This window comes from Protomyctophum parallelum (assembly GCF_964188405.1).
Source record: "Protomyctophum parallelum genome assembly, chromosome: 22".
NCBI classification, from domain to species: Eukaryota; Metazoa; Chordata; class Actinopteri; order Myctophiformes; family Myctophidae; genus Protomyctophum; species Protomyctophum parallelum.
Window position 1 is genome coordinate 28,152,902 of NC_139714.1, and position 21,467 is coordinate 28,174,368.

Genomic DNA, 21,467 nt, shown 5'->3' on the forward strand with positions numbered 1-21,467 from the left:
TAAAAGTTCAGGTTTTTTAGGTGCAATTGAGCTCAGAAAACCTAAAAACAAATTAAGAAAAATTTGAAATCCAACCCCCTAGTGGCCAAAGACGTAATCTGCGTATTAAATCAATAACAACAATTTAACTAAAGATCTAATAAGGGTGCATTTGGTTACCAATAACTCTCCATCATTTAGGCTGCATGTGGGGACCACCTGGAACCCCCTCGAGGACCACTGGTGGTCCCCGGACCACCTGGAGCCCCCTCGAAGACCGCTGGTGGTCCCCGGACCACCTTGAGCCCCCTCGAAGACCACTGGTGGTCCCCGGACCACCTTGAGCCCCCTCGAAGACCACTGGTGGTCCCCGGACCACCTGGAGCCCCCTCGAAGACCACTGGTGGTCCCCGGACCACCTGGAGCCCCCTCGAGGACCGCTGGTGGTCCCCGGACCACCTTGAGCCCCCTCGAAGACCACTGGTGATCTAATAAAGATCTAATAGGGGGTGCATTTGGTTACCAATAACTCTCCATCAAAGATCTAATAAGGGTGCATTTGGTTACCAATAACTCTCCATCATTTAGGCTGCATGTGGGGACCACCTGGAACCCCCTCGAGGACCACTGGTGGTCCCCGGACCACCTGGAGCCCCCTCGAAGACCGCTGGTGGTCCCCGGACCACCTTGAGCCCCCTCGAAGACCACTGGTGGTCCCCGGACCACCTTGAGCCCCCTCGAAGACCGCTGGTGGTCCCCGGACCACCTGGAGCCCCCTCGAAGACCGCTGGTGGTCCCCGGACCACCTGGAGCCCCCTCGAGGACCGCTGGTGGTCCCCGGACCACCTTGAGCCCCCTCGAAGACCACTGGTGGTCCCCGGACCACCTGGAGCCCCCTCGAAGACCACTGGTGGTCCCCGGACCACCTGGAGCCCCCTCGAAGACCACTGGTGGTCCCCGGACCACCTGGAGCCCCCTCGAAGACCGCTGGTGGTCCCCGGACCACCTGGAACCCCCTCGAGGACCGCTGGTGGTTCCCTAGGACCACTGGTGTTCCCCGGACCACCTGGTACCCCCTCGAGGATCGCTGGTGGTCCCCGAGGACCACTGGTGTTCCCCGGACCACCTGGAACCCCCTCGAGGACCACTGGTGGTCCCCGGACCACTGGTTGAAAACCACTGATTCTCTAGCTTTGTTCTTCTTCTCCTTCTGTTGCTCCAAAGATGACGCGGGCGTGGATGTGTTGCTCCCCGGCGCCCCCTAGCTGCTGATCTTGGTCAGCATCTTGTTGATGGCCTGCTTGACGTGCGTGGTCGAGCTGCGGCGCCGGGTCTTTCCCTGGACGGCCTTCCGTCGTCTCACCTGTACGGACGGACAGACGGACGGACGGACGGGAAGGTTAGTATCGAGACCAAAAATAATGATCGACGACTTTACGATATCGTCGCGATAATCTCTAGACGCTTAAAACTCTTTCAAATGCCCCTTTTTTATTTTAAGCATTATGTTATACTTTAGCTATAGAAAAATAGCAGATCTACTATTTTTGAAAAATCTTGAAAATGTGGCACTAATCTTTGAATATAATATAATCTTTCAGAGCGAACGTTTTTAACTCAAATCTTTACTTCTGGGAGGGGTCCCGGGAACAACGTACTTTCTGATAAAAATAGTCTACTCGCATTGTTTTGACTGATTGAAGTATTTAACAGTTTGCAGAAAACTGTTAACTGTGAGTGGACGACACCATGAAGCACTAGACTTTACAAGAGGGTCCACCTTGTTCAATTCATCATAACATTTAGAGACATACAAATATACATTTCTATATAGCCAAGGAACAGGAAATCATCATCATAAAGGTAACGATGGGAAAACGGGGTGGGTTGTAGATTTCAGCAGAGAGCGAAAAAGTCAATGTACGACGTACGTTCTTTACAGGCACGTTCTTTTTAAGAATAGAAAACCTTCTCTTTTTGGGGTGCCTGGTATATCTTTTCAAATGGGGGTCCGCGGGATAATTAGTCTCAATTTGGGGGTCCTTTTTTTTTTTTTTTAGATATTTTTTTGCGGCTTACGCCTTTTATTGATTTTTGAAGGGACAGACAGTAGGCTGACAGGAAACGGGAGAGAGATGGGGGGATGACATGCAGTAAAGGCCGTGTCGGGTCCGGGAGTCGAACCCGCGGCACACTGCGACTGGATTACCAGTCCGGTGCCCAGACCGTTACGCTACGGCCTGGGCCAATTTGGGGGTCCTTGACACAGTTCTATCTAATTGTATTAAACAATGTCAAACTCAACCAACATTGCAGCTGTTCGAAAAGCTTGACTTATCCTCTTCTGTAATCTGTAAAGTGTTTATTTCATAAAAATCCACTGTCAAATTCTGTGCATGATATATATTTTTTCTCAAGTGCTGGAGTTTGGAAGCGCTCGTTGACTATCACTCAACAGCCCATGCGTACCACCTGTTTTGAATTTGCACATCATGCAGGAGGTTGATTTACTGATAACGAGCGCTTCCAAACTCTGACACTTAGAAAAATAATCATCTGCAAGGAATTTCTTGACAAAGAAGTAGCTCATAACATGTCTACGGTGGATTTTTATGAAACAAACACTTTGAGGATAAAAAGAGGATAATTCAAGCTTTCCCTACAGCTGCGATGTTGGTGATTTTGACGTTGTTTAATACAATTAAATAGGACTTTTCTGTTTGGATGAATGGGCTGTCTATGGGAAGTTGCACCTAGGTAGCACCTTGCTGGCAAGATGGACGCGGTCTGAATCTATTATAGTACAGTTTTGTTTTCGTCGACTAAAACTGACAAAAAAATTCCGTCGACTACCTTTTTTCACGGACAAAAACTACATAAAAACGAAATAAAAACTAAGCAATGATGACTAAAACTATGACTAAATTATACCGTCAATTTTGTCAACAAATAAAAACTAGACTAAAATGTTAGGAAGGGACTAGTGGACAAGAGATCCACTATAAGTCATTGACTCATTTTACACTTGGTTGCATGCTGAAAATAGCTGATCTGCAATCTCACAACGCATCGTGTTGTGAGCTTGTAGATCGGCTATTTTCAGCAAGTGTAAAACCAGTCATTATGACGGCATCAAGGCCCGCCAGAATATTAATATATTAGTATTTAATAATTCTAGTCGGCTAAATCAACTGTAGATTTAGTCAACTAAAATCTTATGATATTTAGTCGACTAAAACTAGACTAAACACTAAAACATTCCAAGTGACTAAAATGTGTCTGAAACTAAGCAAAATCTTAGTTCCAGAGACTCTACGACTAAAACCAAAAATCTAAATGTGCCGCCAAAAAACAACACTGGAGGCCCAGGCCGTAGCGTAACGGTCTGGGCACCGGACTGGTAATCCAGTCGCAGTGTGCCGCGGGTTCGACTCCCGGACCCGACACGGCCTTTACTGCATGTCATCCCCCCATCTCTCTCCCGTTTCCTGTCAGCCTACTGTCTGTCCCTTCAAAAATCAATAAAAGGCGTAAGCCGCAAAAAAAAAACAAAAAAACAACAACACTGGTCTCTGATTGGCTGCACCTCAGCCGTGGGAACGGATGTGTGCGACTCTGTGATTGGCTCACCTCGCGGCACAGCTCGTGGAAGGCCTCGGCCACGGCCCCACCCTCGTCCGCACACGCCGAACACTCGTAGAACGCACACGCCATCTCGGCCGCCAGGCGCTCGCCCTCCTCCACGCCCACCTGGCGCGCGTGCTCCAGGTCCGCCTTGTTGCCCACCAGGACCAGCGGGACGTGCTTGGGCTTCTTCACCTATAGGGGGGACGTTTAGTTCTAGTCTTAGTTTTAGTCTTCAGTCTTCACCTAGGGGGGACGTTTAGTTCTAGTCTTAGTTTTAGTCTTCTTCACCTATAGGGGGGGACGTTTAGTTCTAGTCTTAGTTTTAGTCTTCAGTCTTCACCTAGGGGGGACGTTTAGTTCTAGTCTTAGTTTTAGTCTTCTTCACCTATAGGGGGGACGTTTAGTTTTAGTCTTAGTTTTAGTCTTCTTCACCTATAGGGGGGACATTTAGTTTTAGTCTTCTTCACCTATGGGGGGGACGTTTAGTTTTAGTCTTAGTTTTAGTCTTCTTCACCTATAGGGGGGACGTTTAGTTTTAGTCTTCTTCACCTGGGGGGGACGTTTAGTTTTAGTCTTAGTTTTAGTCTTCTTCACCTGGGGGGGGACGTTTAGTTTTAGTCTTAGTTTTAGTCTTCTTCACCTGGGGGGGACGTTTAGTTTTAGTCTTAGTTTTAGTCTTCTTCACCTGGGGGGGGACGTTTAGTTTTATAGGGGATTCACACTATGGTCCCGGGTGCACACTCGGGACCACTTGGCAGATGTTGTGGTAGTGTGAATGATGCGTACCGTTCCCGGGAGCGGATCGCCCAACCGTCCCCGGGACCGCATGGGGGGAGGGTCTCTGGACCGTTTAAGTGTATTCAGATACGGATCGTTCCAATGTGAATGCATGCGTACCTAAAGAAGGAAGTGGACTGTTTTTTTTAAGAATGTGACATAATCTCTAGTCGACAAGCCAAGCGTCAACAAAAAAAAACCACACAGCCGCTGCAGTGCTGCACAACGCGTAACACCAGCTCATTTCTCAACGCCGCCCGTCTCCTGTTGAATCTGCGTATACGCGCAGCACCGCAGTACGCGCTGATCTTATTACACGTGGCTCTTGGGCTTTGCTTGGCATAGTTTCCAAAGTAAAACAAAATAATAATAATAATAATGCTAAAGTAGAAATAGAATCCATAGCAAACTAATATCAAACACGACACTGGAGCACAGAACTGACTGACACAGTGAATAGCAGGCAGGCTGACAGACAGTAGTATAACGGCAAAGAGGCAATGCAATTCAGTGTGTCTGGATTTATTTGAGACAAGGTCGCACAGTTGATGGTCAGTGTCCGTGCGCGCCAGCCATCAAGCACACCGTCATCAGGAGGATTAAAGTGTGTTATGCAAGTGTACCCGGGTGCACTGTTGAATCTCGGGTAATGTGAATCATGGCCATCGGGGACCAGGCAACCTTATTCGGAAACGGTTCCAATGAAACGGATTCAGTCCGTCTCAGTGTGAATCCCCTATTAGTCTTAGTTTTAGTCTTCTTCACCTGGGGGGGGACGTTTAGTTTTAGTCTTAGTTTTAGTCTTCAGTCTTCACCTAGGGGGGACGTTTAGTTTTAGTCTTAGTTTTAGTCTACACCTGCAGGGGACTAATGGTTACACTTGGTTGCATGCTGAAAACGGCTATACGATCTACAAGCTTATAGAATTAGGTTTTCGTCGTAGTTTTAGTCGACTAAATCCAGGCTGTTTTCCTCACCTCCTCCAGAAGAGTCTTGAGTGGCGCCAGCTCCTCAAAGCTCCCGCGGTCCGTGATGTCATAGACCATGACGAAGCCGTCGCCCCAACGCATGTGACCCTCCCTCTGCTGGGGCTCCTCCTACAGGTCAGAGGTCACAGCACACGCATCAACACGTGTGCGCGCATGCACGCACGCACGCACGCACGCACGCACGTGTTTTAAAGCAGAAGTTACAGAGCTGGTTGAAGGACTCCAGTGTTCTGTACCATAAGGTTTTGGTCAGGCTAGGGTTCTGGTTGAAGTGTGTTTTGTACCATACTATTGTATGTACTGTATAAGTACAGAACAAAGAATGTTTGCTTTCTCCATCTTTGTTGAAGAAGAGTCTGGGCAATTATGTTTTAGTTTGTTTCATGCCAGTGTTCATTTGTGGTTGGCTAAGGTAGGACTAAAGCTAAATAGTAGTAGCCTCTAGGTATAGGCCTAAAGTCCAATGGTGTGTTCAAAGACAGCATGAGTTTAAATCAGAATTTGCTACTAAAAGTGACACTAAGCCTATGTTGCTAAAATACTTTTAGTTTTACTGTAGGCTAATTATACGTTGACCCAATAACTTTATTAGAGAAAGCCATCACCATAACCTTTTTCTCCAATTTGACACTGTGGCTATTTCTTGTAGATCGGCTATTTAAAAAAAAATCTTTGCTTCTGGGGGGGTCCCTGGAACAACATATTTTCAGATGGGGTTCGGCGGCCAATTACATATATTTTTGGAGGTCCTTGACATGAAAACGACTGACAAAAACATGCAGGTTTGCTTTCAGAAAACTGTCAGGATTTAGAAGGAATTTGTAGAATCGTCTAAATGGGTTTAAGATTCGGAAGTCTTTTTTTTTTTTTGGCAGAATCGTCCTACCGGTTCACCAGCTGCTTCTATAATGCGATCACGTTCGGAAAACACCCAGACTGGACGTAACGAGGCTTAAGCACAGCTCGTGTGTCGGAACTTTTAATTCTAAAAGAAAAGCTGAGTGGAAGCGAGGCTGAGCTCATGCTTATTGGCAGAGGAAGGAAATAAAGGAATAAATGAATCAAAAGGTCCGCATTCCTCGACGTTAACACATAGTTACTTATCTGTGTACCTGACCGGCTTCTGAACCTGCCATTTATGAGTTATGGAGTATAAGACGACTATAACTCCACTCTCTCCACAAATCAACATTAGCAGTAATGCTCTGTCTCTTAACCCATTTTGACCTGCGATCAGATTAAAAAAATGTCTCCTACATCCTGACAGTTTTCTGAAAAAGCTATGTTTCTATGTCAGTCGTTCTTCGATATTTCAAAAATAGCAGACCTACAAGCCACTCGGTGGCGCGCTATGAGCTTGTAGGTCTGCTATTTTTCAATAGCTAAAGCATAACATAATGCTAACACCAAAAGGGGTTCCCGCCCAGAATTGGTTAATCCATTCAGCCCCGGAACCCCTTTTGGTGTTTTTAAGCATTATGTTATACTTTATGGCTATTGAAAAATAGCAGATCTACATGGTCGTATAGCGCTGCACCGAGTGCTGCGCTACGAGCTTGTGTATCTGCTATTTTTGAAAAATCGTGAAAATGTGGCGCAAATCTTTATATATATATATATATTCTTTCAGAGCGAACGTTTTTAAATCAAATCATTGCTCCTGGGACGTCCCTGGATCAACATTTCAGATGGGGGTCGGCGGCCAATTGCATATATTTTCGGGGGCCCTTGACATGAAAATCTTTGAGAACGACTGACATAGAAACATGGGTTTTTCAGAAAAAAGAAAAAAATAAGGTATTTGTAGAATCGTCCTCAGGTCTAAATTGGTTAATCCAATTTGGGGTTCATATTTCATATTTGTAGTGTCGTCACTTTTGGTCCGTCTTCCAAGAACAATGTGAGTCTACACTGTAAAAAAAGAAATCCTCTCCAGTGTAGACTTTGTACACGTTTGTAACCACATTTGACTGAGGGACTGTCATATTTAGGATGTCGATTTCAGCTCTGACATTTATTTCATGTGCCTGTGCTATTATAACTCATCTTGGATAAAATATAAATACATTCAGTTTTTCTCCTCTGCTGGAGGGTTTGCACGATGGCAGGCTCTCAGTCAAATCTGGTCACATTTAACCACCGTCAGAACGTTACAGTGTAGATCAGTGCTCGGCCCTCCGGTGGCCATGTCTGGAAACGCTCTCAGGCCCCTTCTTAACACATTCCCTCCCGTTACACTAGGCGGGATGGTGAGGCCAGTGCCAGTCAAATGCACGAAATACCACAGTAGAAGAAGGGATCCTAAAATACATTTTAGTCGACTAAATCAACTGTGGATTTAGTCGACTAAAATCGCATGACATTTAGTCGACTAACACTAAGACATCCCAGGTGACTAAAATGTGACTGAAACTAAATGAAAACGATTGAAGAGACTATATGACTAAAACTATAATAGAAATTTGCTGGCGTGTTGTTTTCTCTCATGGATTCTCTCTCATTTTGAGCAGAATCAGGGGTAATTGTGTGAGTGAAAAAGAATTAAAAAAAATGGATATTATGGATTTTAATCAAATCTCGTTGTGGCTCAGTGGGGGATACAACAATATCTATTCACGAGATTCATGAGCTCCAAAGTAGAAGACGATGTTAATGAGAGAGGGATGACTCTCTCATTCCACCTGATTACACCTCCGCTAGTCTAGAGGGATGACTCTCTCATTCCACCTGATTACACCTCCGCTAGTCTAGAGGGATGACTCTCTCTCATTCCACCTGATTACACCTCCGCTAGTCTAGAGGGATGACTCTCTCTCATTCAACCTGATTACACCTCCACTAGTCTAGAGGGATGACTCTCTCATTCCTCCTGATTACACCTCCGCTAGTCTAGAGGGATGACTCTCTCTCATTCCACCTGATTACACCTCCGCTAGTCTAGAGGGATGACTCTCTCTCATTCCACCTGATTACACCTCCGCTAGTCTAGAGGTGTAAATGTGGTCCACAGTCATCACCTCATCTTAACCTGGGAACGATTCTACAAATGTCTTCTAATTCATGATAGTTTTCTTCTCTTTTTTTTTCAATATTGTCTTATCCCACGATTTTGTAACCCATTTTTCACCCCTGTGTCAATTATCTAATGTGATCCTGGGCTCTACACACCCTCCGCCAACCTGGGGAGAGCAACGGACTTGAACTCATGCTTCCTTCATGCATGAGTGTCCAAGTTGCTCCTTTACACCTGACAGGGGGGGAGTTTCCCTGGTTGGACGTAGCGCGTGGAAGGAACACGTTATTCCAACCAGTTCCTTTCCCCTCCATCAGGCAGTTTAGAGACCAGGATTACTTCATGTTTTTTTAAGGGTACCTACAGGGTACCTACAAGCTCGTAGCGTCGCACCAAGTGCCACGCTACGAGCTTGTAGATCTGCTATTTTTCAATAGCTAAAGTATAACAATCTTTAAAACACCAAAAGGGGTTCCCGTCCAGAATGTGCCTCACCTGGCCAGCCGTGTCCAGTATCTCCATGCTGACAATCTCGTCGTCGATGTTCGCTTGATGGCGATACGTCGATTCTGCAACAGTGCACAAACATGCGTTATATATTTATATTATATATATATATATATATATATATATTTAAAAAATTGAGGGGCGCTATAGCCTCTTCTATATCCAGCTTTTAGTGTATGTTGTTCAACAACGTTGTCCTACACAAACATTAAATTCCCATTGGCAATGAATGGAGAATTTTACGTCATAGTGTCCCATTGACAATGAATGGGTCGGAACCGGGCCGGCACCCTGGGTGTGTTCCTATGGGTCTGGAACTCCCCACCCCGGAAACCCCCACACAGAGTTGCACCACTCACTTCATACGGGTGTGATTTCTTTTTTAAGTTAGTTTTAGTAGTTGCTTTTTTTCCCCTCTAAAACAAAACAAAATTAAACTCAGAAGCTTCGTTCGTCACAAGATAAAGCAGACACACCACAAGGCGTTCATTATTTCTTATAGCCCTATAGTTATAACTCGATTTAGACCTAAAAATGTAATTAGTGCCCTCTGGCCCTTTGTAGAGCGGTAACACCTCGTTATGTAAATATGTGCTGCTGGCCGCTGTTTGTTGGAAAGGCTTCTGTTGTTTTCGGTATGTTGGTGTCTAAAGTGTCCGTCACGTCTCCACCAGGCCTGCTGCTGTGTTCGCACATTGTTGTATTTCTCCCAATAGGTATGGGAGTTGTTTGTTTGTTTTTGGTTGTCGTTGGATAATGGTTTCTAGTGTGAACAGTAATTGTCGTATAACCCATATTGTTTTCACCCTGGACAGAGGCAGCGGTGGCCGAACGGTTTGCGGAGCGGTCTTGATATCGGAAGGTCGCTAGTTCGTATCCCCGGACCGGCACGTTAAAATTACCACCGCTGAAGTGCCCTTGGACAAGGCATTGAACGCCTACCATGAAATGTTCTATGAGCAGGGCCTGGCTGTAAACAAGTTCTTGAGCTTAGTCCAGTTACCCTGGGTAAACATAGTACCTTTCCTTTCCAGGACTATAGGGGCTGATTGCCCTCTTAAAAAAAAATGCGTGTTCCGCGTCCAACACGCGGTGCGTTCACATGTGATCTGTATTGATACTTTGACTTAAGTATACACAAAATTAAAAATACGACTTTTTCCACCATTGGCGAGCAACGTCTTACCCAGTGTTGGGTCGTACTCCCAGATGAAACGTCTCGTCAGAAGTCTCACCACCAGAGCTAGAGTGAGAGAAGGGGGGAGAGGGAGAGAGAAAGGGGGGGGGAGGGAGAGAGAGAGGGGGAGAGAGGGAGAGAGAGGGAGAGAGAGAGAAGGGGGGAGAGAGAGAGACACACAGAGAACACATTATTATAACGATACAAAGCATAGCAATAATAACTGAGGACAAAGATAATTTGATTCTCTGGTGAGAAGATTAGATTTGTTTTGACTATGATGTGCGATAATGAGTGAAGTCAATGTAATAAACCTTGGAACGCTGATTCAATGGACTGTATGTAGGGCTATTTAAGGCTCCGTCCACTGCTGGAGTTATAATAATAATAATAATAATAATAACACAAAGGCCAGCTCTCTCCTGGGGCAACTTCCGCTCTCTCTCTCCATCCAAACGCCCACCCAGTAGAGTCTAGACTACTTCTACGGCAGCCAAAGAAGAACAAACAGTGTTGATTTCCTCGACTATAACTAAACGAAAAATGTTCGTCGACTACCTTTTTTGCCCACAGCCCTCCTATGAGACACAGACTGGTTTTTGAACCGCCCACAGCCCTCCTATGAGACACAGACTGGTTTCTGAACCACCCACAGCCCTCCTATGATACACAGACTGGTTTCTGAACTGCCCACAAGCCCTCCTATGAGACACAGACTGGTTTCTGAACTGCCCACAAGCCCTCCTATGAGACATAGACTGGTTTCTGAACCGCCCACAGCCCTCCTATGAGACACAGACTGGTTTCTGAACCGCCCACAGCCCTGCTATGAGACACAGACTGGTTTCTGAACCGCCCACAGCCCTGCTATGAGACACAGACTGGTTTCTGAACCGCCCACAGCCCTCCTATGAGACAGACTGGTTTCTGAACCGCCAACAGCCCTCCATGAGACACAGACGGAGTAGAAAATAATTGTGGTATTTTATCATGAACATTAGTGAGGGCCAATTATATGAAGCTAGGTTGAAAAGTGGTGAAGTGGTCCTTTAAAATAGAGTTTGACGTCACAATGGGTATGCACTGTACTTTTTTATTACTGTATTTACAGTAGGAGGGTCTGATAAAATGACACAATGACAGGTTTCTCTATAGAAGCTGATATCTGCTCTGCTGCCTGCTGACTGTGTGTGCTGTTAATAGTTAATAGTTCATTACTGTTGCCACAGTGCATTTTGTTTCCTCATGCTGTCAACAGGCCACACACTCCTCCCTCTGTGTCCATACTTCACTACATTAGAATGATTAGTTATCAGTCACAGCCCGGAATCCAAAAGCCATTAAGCGAGCGGCGTAATCCAATTTAGACCCAGTGGAGCCTTCATGGGAAGGGAAGCATTCCTTTTGGACTTTATGATCTGCTCGGGTAGCCGTCTCCCCGGCGACACACACTCTACATCCACGTTATAATCCTGACTTCAAACGTTTGATTGATTGATTGATTGAAATATTTATTAACAGTTTGCAGAATTACAGTACATTTCAAGCACAAACTCAATACAAAGACTGTTAACTGTGAGTGGACGACCCAATAAAGCATTACACTTGTTTACAACAGGGTCCACCTTGTTCAATTCATCAAAACATTTAGAGACGTACAAATAGACACTTCTATATAGTTAAAGAATAGAACAGGAATTCATCATAAAGGAGGTAAAAAGGATTTTTCGGGGGCCAGTTTCGAATTGCAGCCGTCCGGGTGCCCTTTGAGAGCGGTTTTAATAGCAGATCTACAAGCTCATAGCGCTTTACCGAGTGGCGCGCTATGAGCTTGTAGGTCTGCTATTTTTGAAAAATCGAAGAATGACTGACACAGAAACATAGCTTTTTCAGAAAACTGTCATTTTCAAACAGACATTTTTAGAATCTGATCTCAGGTCAGAATGGGTTAATGACCGTCCTATGACTATTACTCAAAGTATAATTTTAACACATTTTTTTTTTCAATAGCTTGTAGATCTGCTAGGAATAGGAATGCTGGCATTCAAGTGGCTAAATGTCAAAGTTTGAAAGAAAATAATTATATTTTCCATCTGAAAAGGATATACAGTAACTCTCCAGTTTTTCCCTTGTGACACATAATGTATTTACATACCGTTAATATGATAAAGGGTTCTATAACCCATTCTGAACGGGCACCCATTTTGGTGTTGGCATCATGTCGTGCTTTATCTATTGAAAAATAGCAGATCTACAAGCTCATATCGCGCCACCGAGTGGCGCGATACGAGCTTGTAGGTCTGCTATTTTTGAAAGAATCGAAGAACGACTGACATTTTTTTAATCTGATCTCAGGTCAGAATGGGTTCATCAGACCAGTGTGTGTCCGGCGGAAACCTCGTATGAATCTGATCTCAGGTCAGAATGGGATAATGTAACGATGTAATTCAGGCGGTGTGGTGGATGATCAGGACTCGACCTGAGACATACTGTACATGTTTGCAGTGTTGATTTCGTCGACTAAAACGATATATTTTTTTAATAGATAACAGTTTAGTGCTGAACGGTTAGCACGAATGTCACGCATTTCTGTTTCCACGCCAGTATGCCATCACTCAGTGTAGCTTTGCATTGTTTAACCCATTCTGACCTGAGATCAGATTCATACGAGGTTTCCACCGGACACACACTGGTCTGATTAACCCATTCTGACCTGAGATCAGATTCTAAAAATGTCAGTCGTTCTTCGATTTTTCAAAAAATAGCAGACCTACAAGCTCGTATCGCGCCACTCGGTGGCGCGATATGAGCTGTAGATCTGCTATTTTTCAATAGCTAAAGCATAACATGATGCCAACACCAAAATGGGTGCCCGTTCAGAATGGGTTAAAATATGCACGATGAATTACAGCCGTCATTCCAAACAATGGCACAATATACTGTCACAACACCTCGCAAAAGCATAACGCTGTTATTTAATTCAAAATAAGGCCATGAATCACATGCGTGTCTGACGACAGACGGCACTGGTGGTGAAAAGATTTATTCTAAATACCACAGGCTGGGAGAGACGCCTTCAGTCAGCACTGGCACAGGGCTATCATTTAACATTCATAACGTTTGTTTTAGCGTTGCAGTGTAAACACTATTCCGCCCGACAACACGGCACTTTGGCTGCATGATTGGTTGGTTTGGCCCTCCCTCGGGGGGGAAAGAGCAGGGGCGTGCACACATACATGGTGAATGGTGCATTTATATAGCGTCTTTATCCAAGGCGCCTCAGACACATTCACACACCGATGGTGGCAGAAAGCATGCAAGGCACCAGCCAGCACATCAGGAGCAATTAGGGGTTCAGAGTCTTGCTCAAGGACACTTCGACACTAACTCTGGGGGAGCCCGGGTTCGAACTGGCAACCTTGGGGTTACCATCCAGCCACTCTAACCCTGAGCCACCGCAGCCACATATAGACATCAAAGGGGGCTTCGATCAGCCCTTTTACCCGTCTGTAAAAAAAAAACTGCCCTCTCCAGACCACGAATGCAGCGTTTACTACATGGTGGAAGAGATAATTAGGAACCAAATGGACCCTTATTATGGGTCTGTAACTCTGAGAGTGTACAAATGGAACCAAATGGACCCTAACGGGTCCATTTGGTTCCATTTTACACTCTCAGAGTTGAATTAACAGTGGTTTTACAATATAAATTGGTGTACCAGAGATAGAAATGCCATTAAATCGGGCGTCCGTAGCATAATGCGTGTCAAACTGGGGGGTCCATCATGAAATTAATGTTTTCGGAATCACTGCTAGAGCCGTAAAAATCCTCCCTTATCCTCCTCACTGGCATATGTTTTCAAATGGGGGGTCCTTATCGGGGTCAATGGCATATGTTTTCAAATGGGGGGTCCTTATCGGGGTCACTGGCATATGTTTTCAAATGGGGGGTCCGTGGCCTAATACATGTTGATTTTGGGGGTCCTTGACACGAAACGAAACGCACGATGGACCGAAAATACTGCATGTCACACATGAGGCAAGCGGGCTCCACTCGTACATTTCTTCTCTCTCTCTCTCTCTCTCTCTCTCTCTCTCTCTCTCTCTCTCTCTCTCCTGTTGCAATATTCTTTTTTAAATCCACACTCTGAGGGGGGGGGGGGGTTCAACACCGTACGCTGCGGCGCGGTGACACATCGTCAGTCATAATAATCTCCCGCCAGTCCTTCCTGGTGGATTTCGTTAAGCGTTCATTTTCACCGTATAGCCTCTCCACGCGCATAAATAAACATCACACGTTGAAAACAAACGCATTTAGGGAAGTAATTGTCATGTCCCTAAATGGATGGATGGATGGTCAAATTGGCAACATCCATCCATCCATCCATCCATCCATCTTCAACCGCTTATCTGTAGTTGGGTCGCGAGGGCAACAGCTCCACCAGAGAGCTCCAACTTGAGTAATTCTGCCTGTCAGTGAAAATATGTAATTTCAAGGGGTGTAACCGTGTTCTAAGGCAGGGGTGGGCAACTTTGACGATGGGGCTAGTGGAGAAGAGATCCAGTAGAACTAAATGTTAGGGAGGGACTAGTGGAGAAGAGATCCAGTAGAACTAAATGTCAGGGAGGGACTAGTGGAGAAGAGATCCAGTAGAACTAAATGTCAGGGAGGGACTAGTGGAGAAGAGATCCAGTAGAACTAAATGTCAGGGAGGGACTAGTGGAGAAGAGATCCAGTAGAACTAAATGTCAGGGAGGGACTAGTGGAGAAGAGATCCAGTATAACTAAATGTCAGGGAGGGGCTAGTGGAGAAGAGATCCAGTAGAACTAAATGTCAGGGAGGGACTAGTGGAGAAGAGATCCAGTAGAACTAAATGTCAGGGAGGGACTAGTGGAGAAGAGATCCAGTAGAACTAAATGTCAGGGAGGGACTAGTGGAGAAGAGATCCAGTAGAACTAAATGTCAGGGAGGGACTAGTTGAATAGAGATCCAGTAGAACTAATTGCTTGCATCGAAACGCTGCAAAGCTTGTATATCGGCTATTTTCAGCATGCGACAAAGTCTAAAATCGTATCTATCTGTAGATGTAGTCGACTAAAATCTTGCGATATTTAGTCGGCTGAAACTAGACTAACACTTAAACATGTCTGAGAATGTATTCAATAGACTGATCAAAACTAAATAAAATGCAAAAAAATGCAGTGTAAAAATGGACACTGCTTCAGACTCACGGCACCTTCTTTAATGGACTGAGAATCACTCAACTCATTTAAATATGCACGACCATATCCGACGCAAAGTTGATTTATTCCATTAGCTGCTGTCCAATCTCCTCTGCTCATTATGCATGCTTAATGAATAGTGCTTTTAAGGGGGTGAACCATATAACAGCCCACTTTACCTTTTGGCTTATAACTCTTGAACCGTAGGTCGTAAAATTATTATTCCCCTGTGTGCAGGCCTCACTAGCAGAGGATGCCAGCTATCCCAACAGCTAAACATCTCCCAACAAACTCCACAGAGAAGGCGTTGTCTTTATGAAGTTTTACTGGTCAATTTGTGAAACTGTAACAACAAAATAAAACATTTCCAAATTACTGTTACAATACAGTCAGAGAGCATGTGTCAAATAACAAGAAACAACATAAAATAACCTGCCATCATAAATGTATTACTCACAACATTGCTTTTAGCCCAAGAGGAGCCACAGACAGCAGTACACTGGAGCTGAAGAGATCTGACTGACTGCAGGCAGCGCAGCTGAAATATATAAGTCTAATTGCAAGCACATGGCAACCAGAAAATAAGAAACCCTGAGCTACCACAGGGTGGTGCTGTTTCACACAATAACAACTAAACATGACCACTACACAGTGGGGGCAGAACACTCCCCGCTTGGGGTCTTCAAAGATCCCACACTAATCAACAGAATCAGAGTCTCTTCCTTGTGCACCTGTGGTTGAGAAGAATGTGCAAGGGCGTGATAACTGGCTGTTATTAAGGTGAGGTACCAGCACCCCTGTCCTTGCTGTAAGGGTGGTGTCATCTCTGCATGCATTCCCTTGAGCATTTTCTCCGTGAACTCTAGAACATGGCGCTGTGGTCGTTTTCCCAGTGTCCGCCGGAGTGAGACAAGGCGGTGGTGAGCAGGTTTCCGGTTGTTAGGCAGCCGTTGTCTCGGTCTGATCCAGCTGTCGGAGCTGTCCTGCTGGAACTTAGCTTCCGTGGTCTGAAGAAATCTTGTGTCCTCCATCGAGGGCGCAAGTCTGTGAATGTCAGCAGTACGAGTGAAGATCTGGCCAAGGCTGTCTCCTACAAGCGCCATTGCTGGATGGTGTTGATGCTTAGGTGCTTGACTGAACATCTCTTTCCCTTCGATATGGCTGATGCACGGCTGTAGATGATCGTTCTCTCGGATGCTTGTTTTGTAGCTGCTCACTTGTAGCTGTCCATGGGCACCTCCAAGGCATACATCACCAACGACTACCCATCCTAGGTCGAGCCTTTGGGCGAATGGTGCGTTGTCCGGACCACTTATCTGCTCACGGACTTTGTGTACCCTCAGGATATCTCTGCCCAGTAGAAGGAGTATGTTAGCGTCCGGATCGAGCGGTGGTATTTCGTCAGCGATGTGCTTCAGGTGAGTATGATGGCGTGCTGCGTTCGGGGTAGGTATCTCGGAGCGATTGTTAGGGACTTGGTTGCACTCGAGGAGTGTAGGTAGAGGAAAGCTTAGGTTTTGGTCCGCTGACTCCACAGTGTAACCACAGGCTCTTCTCCCCGCAGTCTCTTTGAGTCCAGCACATGTCTTCAGCGTATATGGGTAAGAACACCCTGAGATCTTGAAGACATTGAAGAAATCGGACCGTGCAAGGGAGCGGTTGCTCTGCTCGTCCAATATAGCGTACATTCTCTTGGACTCCTCTCTGCGACCGGTAGGATACACACTAACAAGGCATATTTTGGAGCATGCGCTCGCACTGTGTCCTTCACCACATACTTGTGTGCACCTTGAAGTGGCCTCCTGGGAATCTGCTTTGTCCTCCTCCCCGCCATGCTCTGAAGCGGGAGGGGACGACTTAGACTCCCAGGTGGCTGGTCCTGGGTGAAGCGCTGCTACATGGCTGGTGCTCCCACATTCCACACATTTCACCTCAGCTGAGCAGTTTCTGGCAATATGTTGAGTAGAGGAGCAGCATCTGAAGCAGATGGAGTGTTCTTTCAAAAGCTGTTTGCGTTCTTCTAAACTCTTTTCCCGAAAGCTTCTGCATTTCTTCAGGGGATGAGGTTTTCCATGTATGGGGCAGTGTTTGTTGGGTTCTGCAGATTTTTCAGCTTCTTCGGAATCAGGTTTTTCTGTCGATGACACTTGAGTCTTGTGAACGTGCACAGGCGTCTTTACAGGCCTCTCCCACGTGTTCTTTCTTTCTGTTGAAGCTTGAGTAAAGAAGTTGAAACTGGGATCTGTGCGAGCTTTTGCTTCTGTGCGAATGAAATCTACAAACACAGAAAACGGAGGGTAACTGACACAATGTTCACGCTTAAATCTTGACCCGAAACTAATCCACTTTTCTTGAATACTGTACGGGAGTTTCTCAATGATTGGATTAACACCTCTGGAGGTGTCAAGGTATGTCAGACCTGGCAGGTAGCCATCCAGCTTGGCTGCTTCCAGCTCTGACAGCAGGTCTGCTAGATCCCGGAGTCTCTGTGGATCTTTCATTGTAACCGTGGGGAAGTTCTCAAGCTTGCTGAAGAGAGCCTGCTCGACGGCCTCGGGTGCACCGTAAGTTTCGTCGAGCCGATCCCATGCCATCCCCAGTCCAATATCCGGATATCTGATGTTGACTGCTTTGATTCTCTTAACCTGTTCTTTAGAGTCTTTCCCTAGATACTTGGCTAGCAGGTCAAGTTCTTCTGCGGCAGATAAATCTAAACCAGCGATGGCACTGTGGAACGATGTTTTCCACGCCCGGTAGTTCATCGGCTGGTCGTCGTATGAGGTGAGCCCTGAGGTGACCAGGTTACTGCGGGCGAGGTATCTTGCAAGGTCGCTGGTTTGAGAGTGGCTGTAGCTTGCTCCACTGGACATTCCGTGAACAGGCTGATAAGTAGGAGATAGGGACTGTTGATTGTAGCTCTGTGTTAGCGGTACCCAACTTTGCTGAGGAGCCTGAGAGGCATAACGAGGCGTAGTGGTGACAGGTGCAGCTGCTTGCACATCGTTATGTTGGCGAGCATGTTGTACGTGACGAGGCACAACATTGACAGAGGCAGCACCTTGCATCTGACTGTGCTGCGGAACATGTCGTACATGGCTAGGTGTAGTGTATGCAGGGGCAGCATACTGCATCTGGCTGTGCTGCGGGACATATCGTACATGGCTAGGTGTAGTGTATGCAGAGGCAGCATACTGCATCTGGCTGTGCTGTGGGACATATCGTACATGGCCAGGTGTAGTGTACGCAGAGGCAGAACCATGCATCTGGCTGTGTTGAGCTTCTTGTTGTACATGTTGACGTGTAGTGTACGCAGAGGCAGAACCATGCATCTGGCTGTGTTGAGCTTCTTGTTGTACATGTTGACGTGTAGTGTACGCAGAGGCAGAACCATGCATCTGGCTGTGTTGAGCTTCTTGTTGTACATGTTGACGTGTAGTGTACGCAGAGGCAGAACCATGCATCTGGCTGTGTTGAGCTTCTTGTTGTACATAGTGAGACATAGTGTGTATAGAGGCAGAGTCTTTCACTTGGATGGTGTGTGATTGTGATAATGTTTGCGTCACACCATCCTTCTTAGCTTGAACTGACACCTCGCTTGGAGGGGGGGCCTTTGGGACATCAAACTGTTCTGTGTCAGACGCACCACCTGTGATGTCAACATATTCTGTGTCGGACAAGTCACCTGTACTCATCCTGCTGGACTGCCTTTCCACATATGCAGCGGTGCGCTGGTATTGGCTATGTTTTAGAGACCTGGATCCCTTACTGCGTACCTCAAGATCCATTTCGATTAAATCAGCCTGCAATGACTTTGCCTCTGCTATGGCAGCATCCTTTTCCTTTTCGATATCTAATGCTTCGAGCATGGCTTGAATGCGTGCTGACTCAACCTTTAATGCAACAGTCCTTTCTGAGTGTGCTGCTCTGGCTAATGCAGCTTCGGCTCTTGCATTTGCCATTGCGATTTCTAGATTAGCTCTTGCACTGGATGTTGTGCGGCCTGATTGAGAGTTTACAGAGCGAACATCCTCTTTACTTTTGTTTGTGTTGGTTATTTTTTCCATAATGACGGTGATGGGTTTAATCACAGAAAGAGTTCAAGCTGGCCTTGTGTTAGCCACTTAGCTCTTGGGATTGTGTAGCTCTGTGTAATGGCTGTCCGGTTCTCCATCGCAGGCTGTAATGCTGTTTTTCACTGTGCAGGCCTCACTAGCAGAGGATGCCAGCTATCCCAACAGCTAAACATCTCCCAACAAACTCCACAGAGAAGGCGTTGTCTTTATGAAGTTTTACTGGTCAATTTGTGAAACTGTAACAACAAAATAAAACATTTCCAAATTACTGTTACAATACAGTCAGAGAGCATGTGTCAAATAACAAGAAACAACATAAAATAACCTGCCATCATAAATGTATTACTCACAACATTGCTTTTAGCCCAAGAGGAGCCACAGACAGCAGTACACTGGAGCTGAAGAGATCTGACTGACTGCAGGCAGCGCAGCTGAAATATATAAGTCTAATTGCAAGCACATGGCAACCAGAAAATAAGAAACCCTGAGCTACCACAGGGTGGTGCTGTTTCACACAATAACAACTAAACATGACCACTACACAGTGGGGGCAGAACACCCTGGATTCCTTGGGTCATGACGCATCTCCCCATATAGGCCACGCCCATTTGCGTCATGATAGATCTTCCGCCATTTTGAATTTTATCCAAAACACACTTTTTGCTTTTCCTCCTACAGATTTTGTCCAAATCTCACAGAAATCGGCACACATGATCTCTGGACCTATCCGATTAAAACACCAACTGCAGAATTTTGGTAGTGCGTATCGTTCGGCCGTAATCGTCTTCCGAAGTTAGTAGAAGGGGCCTATATCACAAAAAATGCCATAAATCACGAACGGAATGTCCAATCCATCCCAAATTTGAATCACATGTGCAAATGCGATAAATGTAACCGTTTGTCGCAAAAACATGAATTGTGGGGGTTAAATCCCCTCCGAATTACTTACACATGATCTAAGGTGTGACTTGAAATTGTAATTGGCTGGCAATATTAGTGGGAGGGGCATATGTAAGCCACTGCGGCAACCAATTGCCGCAGTGCGCTGCAATTTTTTTAAATTATCATTATTATTATTATTAAAGCGCCTTGGATAAAGGCGCTATATAAATGCACCATTTACCACAGTCGGGACTTGGATAAAAATGGAATGGAATTGAAGTGCGACCGTGTTCATCATGCGCTCAGCGACTGACTGTACACACACACACACACACACACACACACACACACACACACACCATGCACGACAACACACACACACACACACACACACACACACACACACACACACACACCACGACAACACACGGTGTGGAATGATGCTCCTGTTGCATGCAGTGTTGTTTGTTGTTGTGGGCTGTCCAGGCCTGTGATAGTTTGGAGAAGCGGCTGCTATTTTACGACTTTAGTCATGAAAGCTTCCTCTAAAAGCTAGAGTCAGAGGTGCTGGCCACTTAGACACACAAACACGCGCACACACACACGCGCGCACACCCACACGCACGCACTATGAAATCATCTCTCTCTCTCTCTTCAAAGCACACCTAGAAAAAGTGACATTCCACACAGTGCTACTTATTTAATTTATTTATTTTTTACTTTGTCCTAGGACGGTGTTTGGCCACTTACCACTAGCTTTTAAAATAGACTCGGATAACAAAGGACAGAAATTCAACAACTCGTGACGGCCTTCGTTGTTTATCTGTTAAACTATTCTTCTCGTTATTTTTGGTCCGTTAAAGGAGAATTCCATACTAAAAGGCTTTCTTAGCTTTCTTTGTAGTCGTTACGTCCCCACCAAAGAGGTCCAGGTGTTATTTTGTGCAAAACCTCCTTATTGGCTATTTCCCCTACCATAAGACCTAAATGAATTGCATTGAATTGAATGGGGCTATGGGGTGTTGTGCTAATTTGCTTATTTCCATCGCTCAAATGTATTATTTGTTTGTATATATCCTCTCTTCATAATGTAAATAATATCCCAAGCGGCACACTTTACTACTTCTTTTGATGGAAATAAGCGAATTAGCACAACACCCCATAGCCCCATTCAATTCCCATTCAATTCAATGCAATTCATTGAGGGCTTATGGTAGGGG

The 21,467-nt window shown here is 45.6% G+C and overlaps 1 protein-coding gene across 4 annotated transcripts in view; it reads right to left on the reverse strand.

Moving 5' to 3' along the window:
- Positions 1 to 517: 517 nt before the first annotated feature.
- rerg (RAS-like, estrogen-regulated, growth inhibitor) overlaps positions 518 to 21,467 on the reverse strand; it is a 29,532-nt gene continuing 8,582 nt past the window's right edge. For 2 of the 4 annotated variants that reach the window (XM_083757539.1, XM_083757542.1), the window contains exons 3-9: positions 10,079 to 10,135; positions 8,881 to 8,954; positions 5,361 to 5,480; positions 3,610 to 3,798; positions 1,088 to 1,342; positions 848 to 995; positions 567 to 635 (exon numbers count right to left, since the gene is read on the reverse strand). In XM_083757539.1, coding sequence (XP_083613665.1) covers positions 1,241 to 1,342; positions 3,610 to 3,798; positions 5,361 to 5,480; positions 8,881 to 8,954; positions 10,079 to 10,135 — 542 coding nt within the window. In that variant the 3' untranslated portion in view covers positions 567 to 635; positions 848 to 995; positions 1,088 to 1,240. Of the gene's footprint in view, positions 636 to 847; positions 996 to 1,087; positions 1,343 to 3,609; positions 3,799 to 5,360; positions 5,481 to 8,880; positions 8,955 to 10,078; positions 10,136 to 21,467 lie in introns of all 4 variants that reach the window. The other 2 variants (XM_083757541.1, XM_083757540.1) reach the window with 2 other exon arrangements.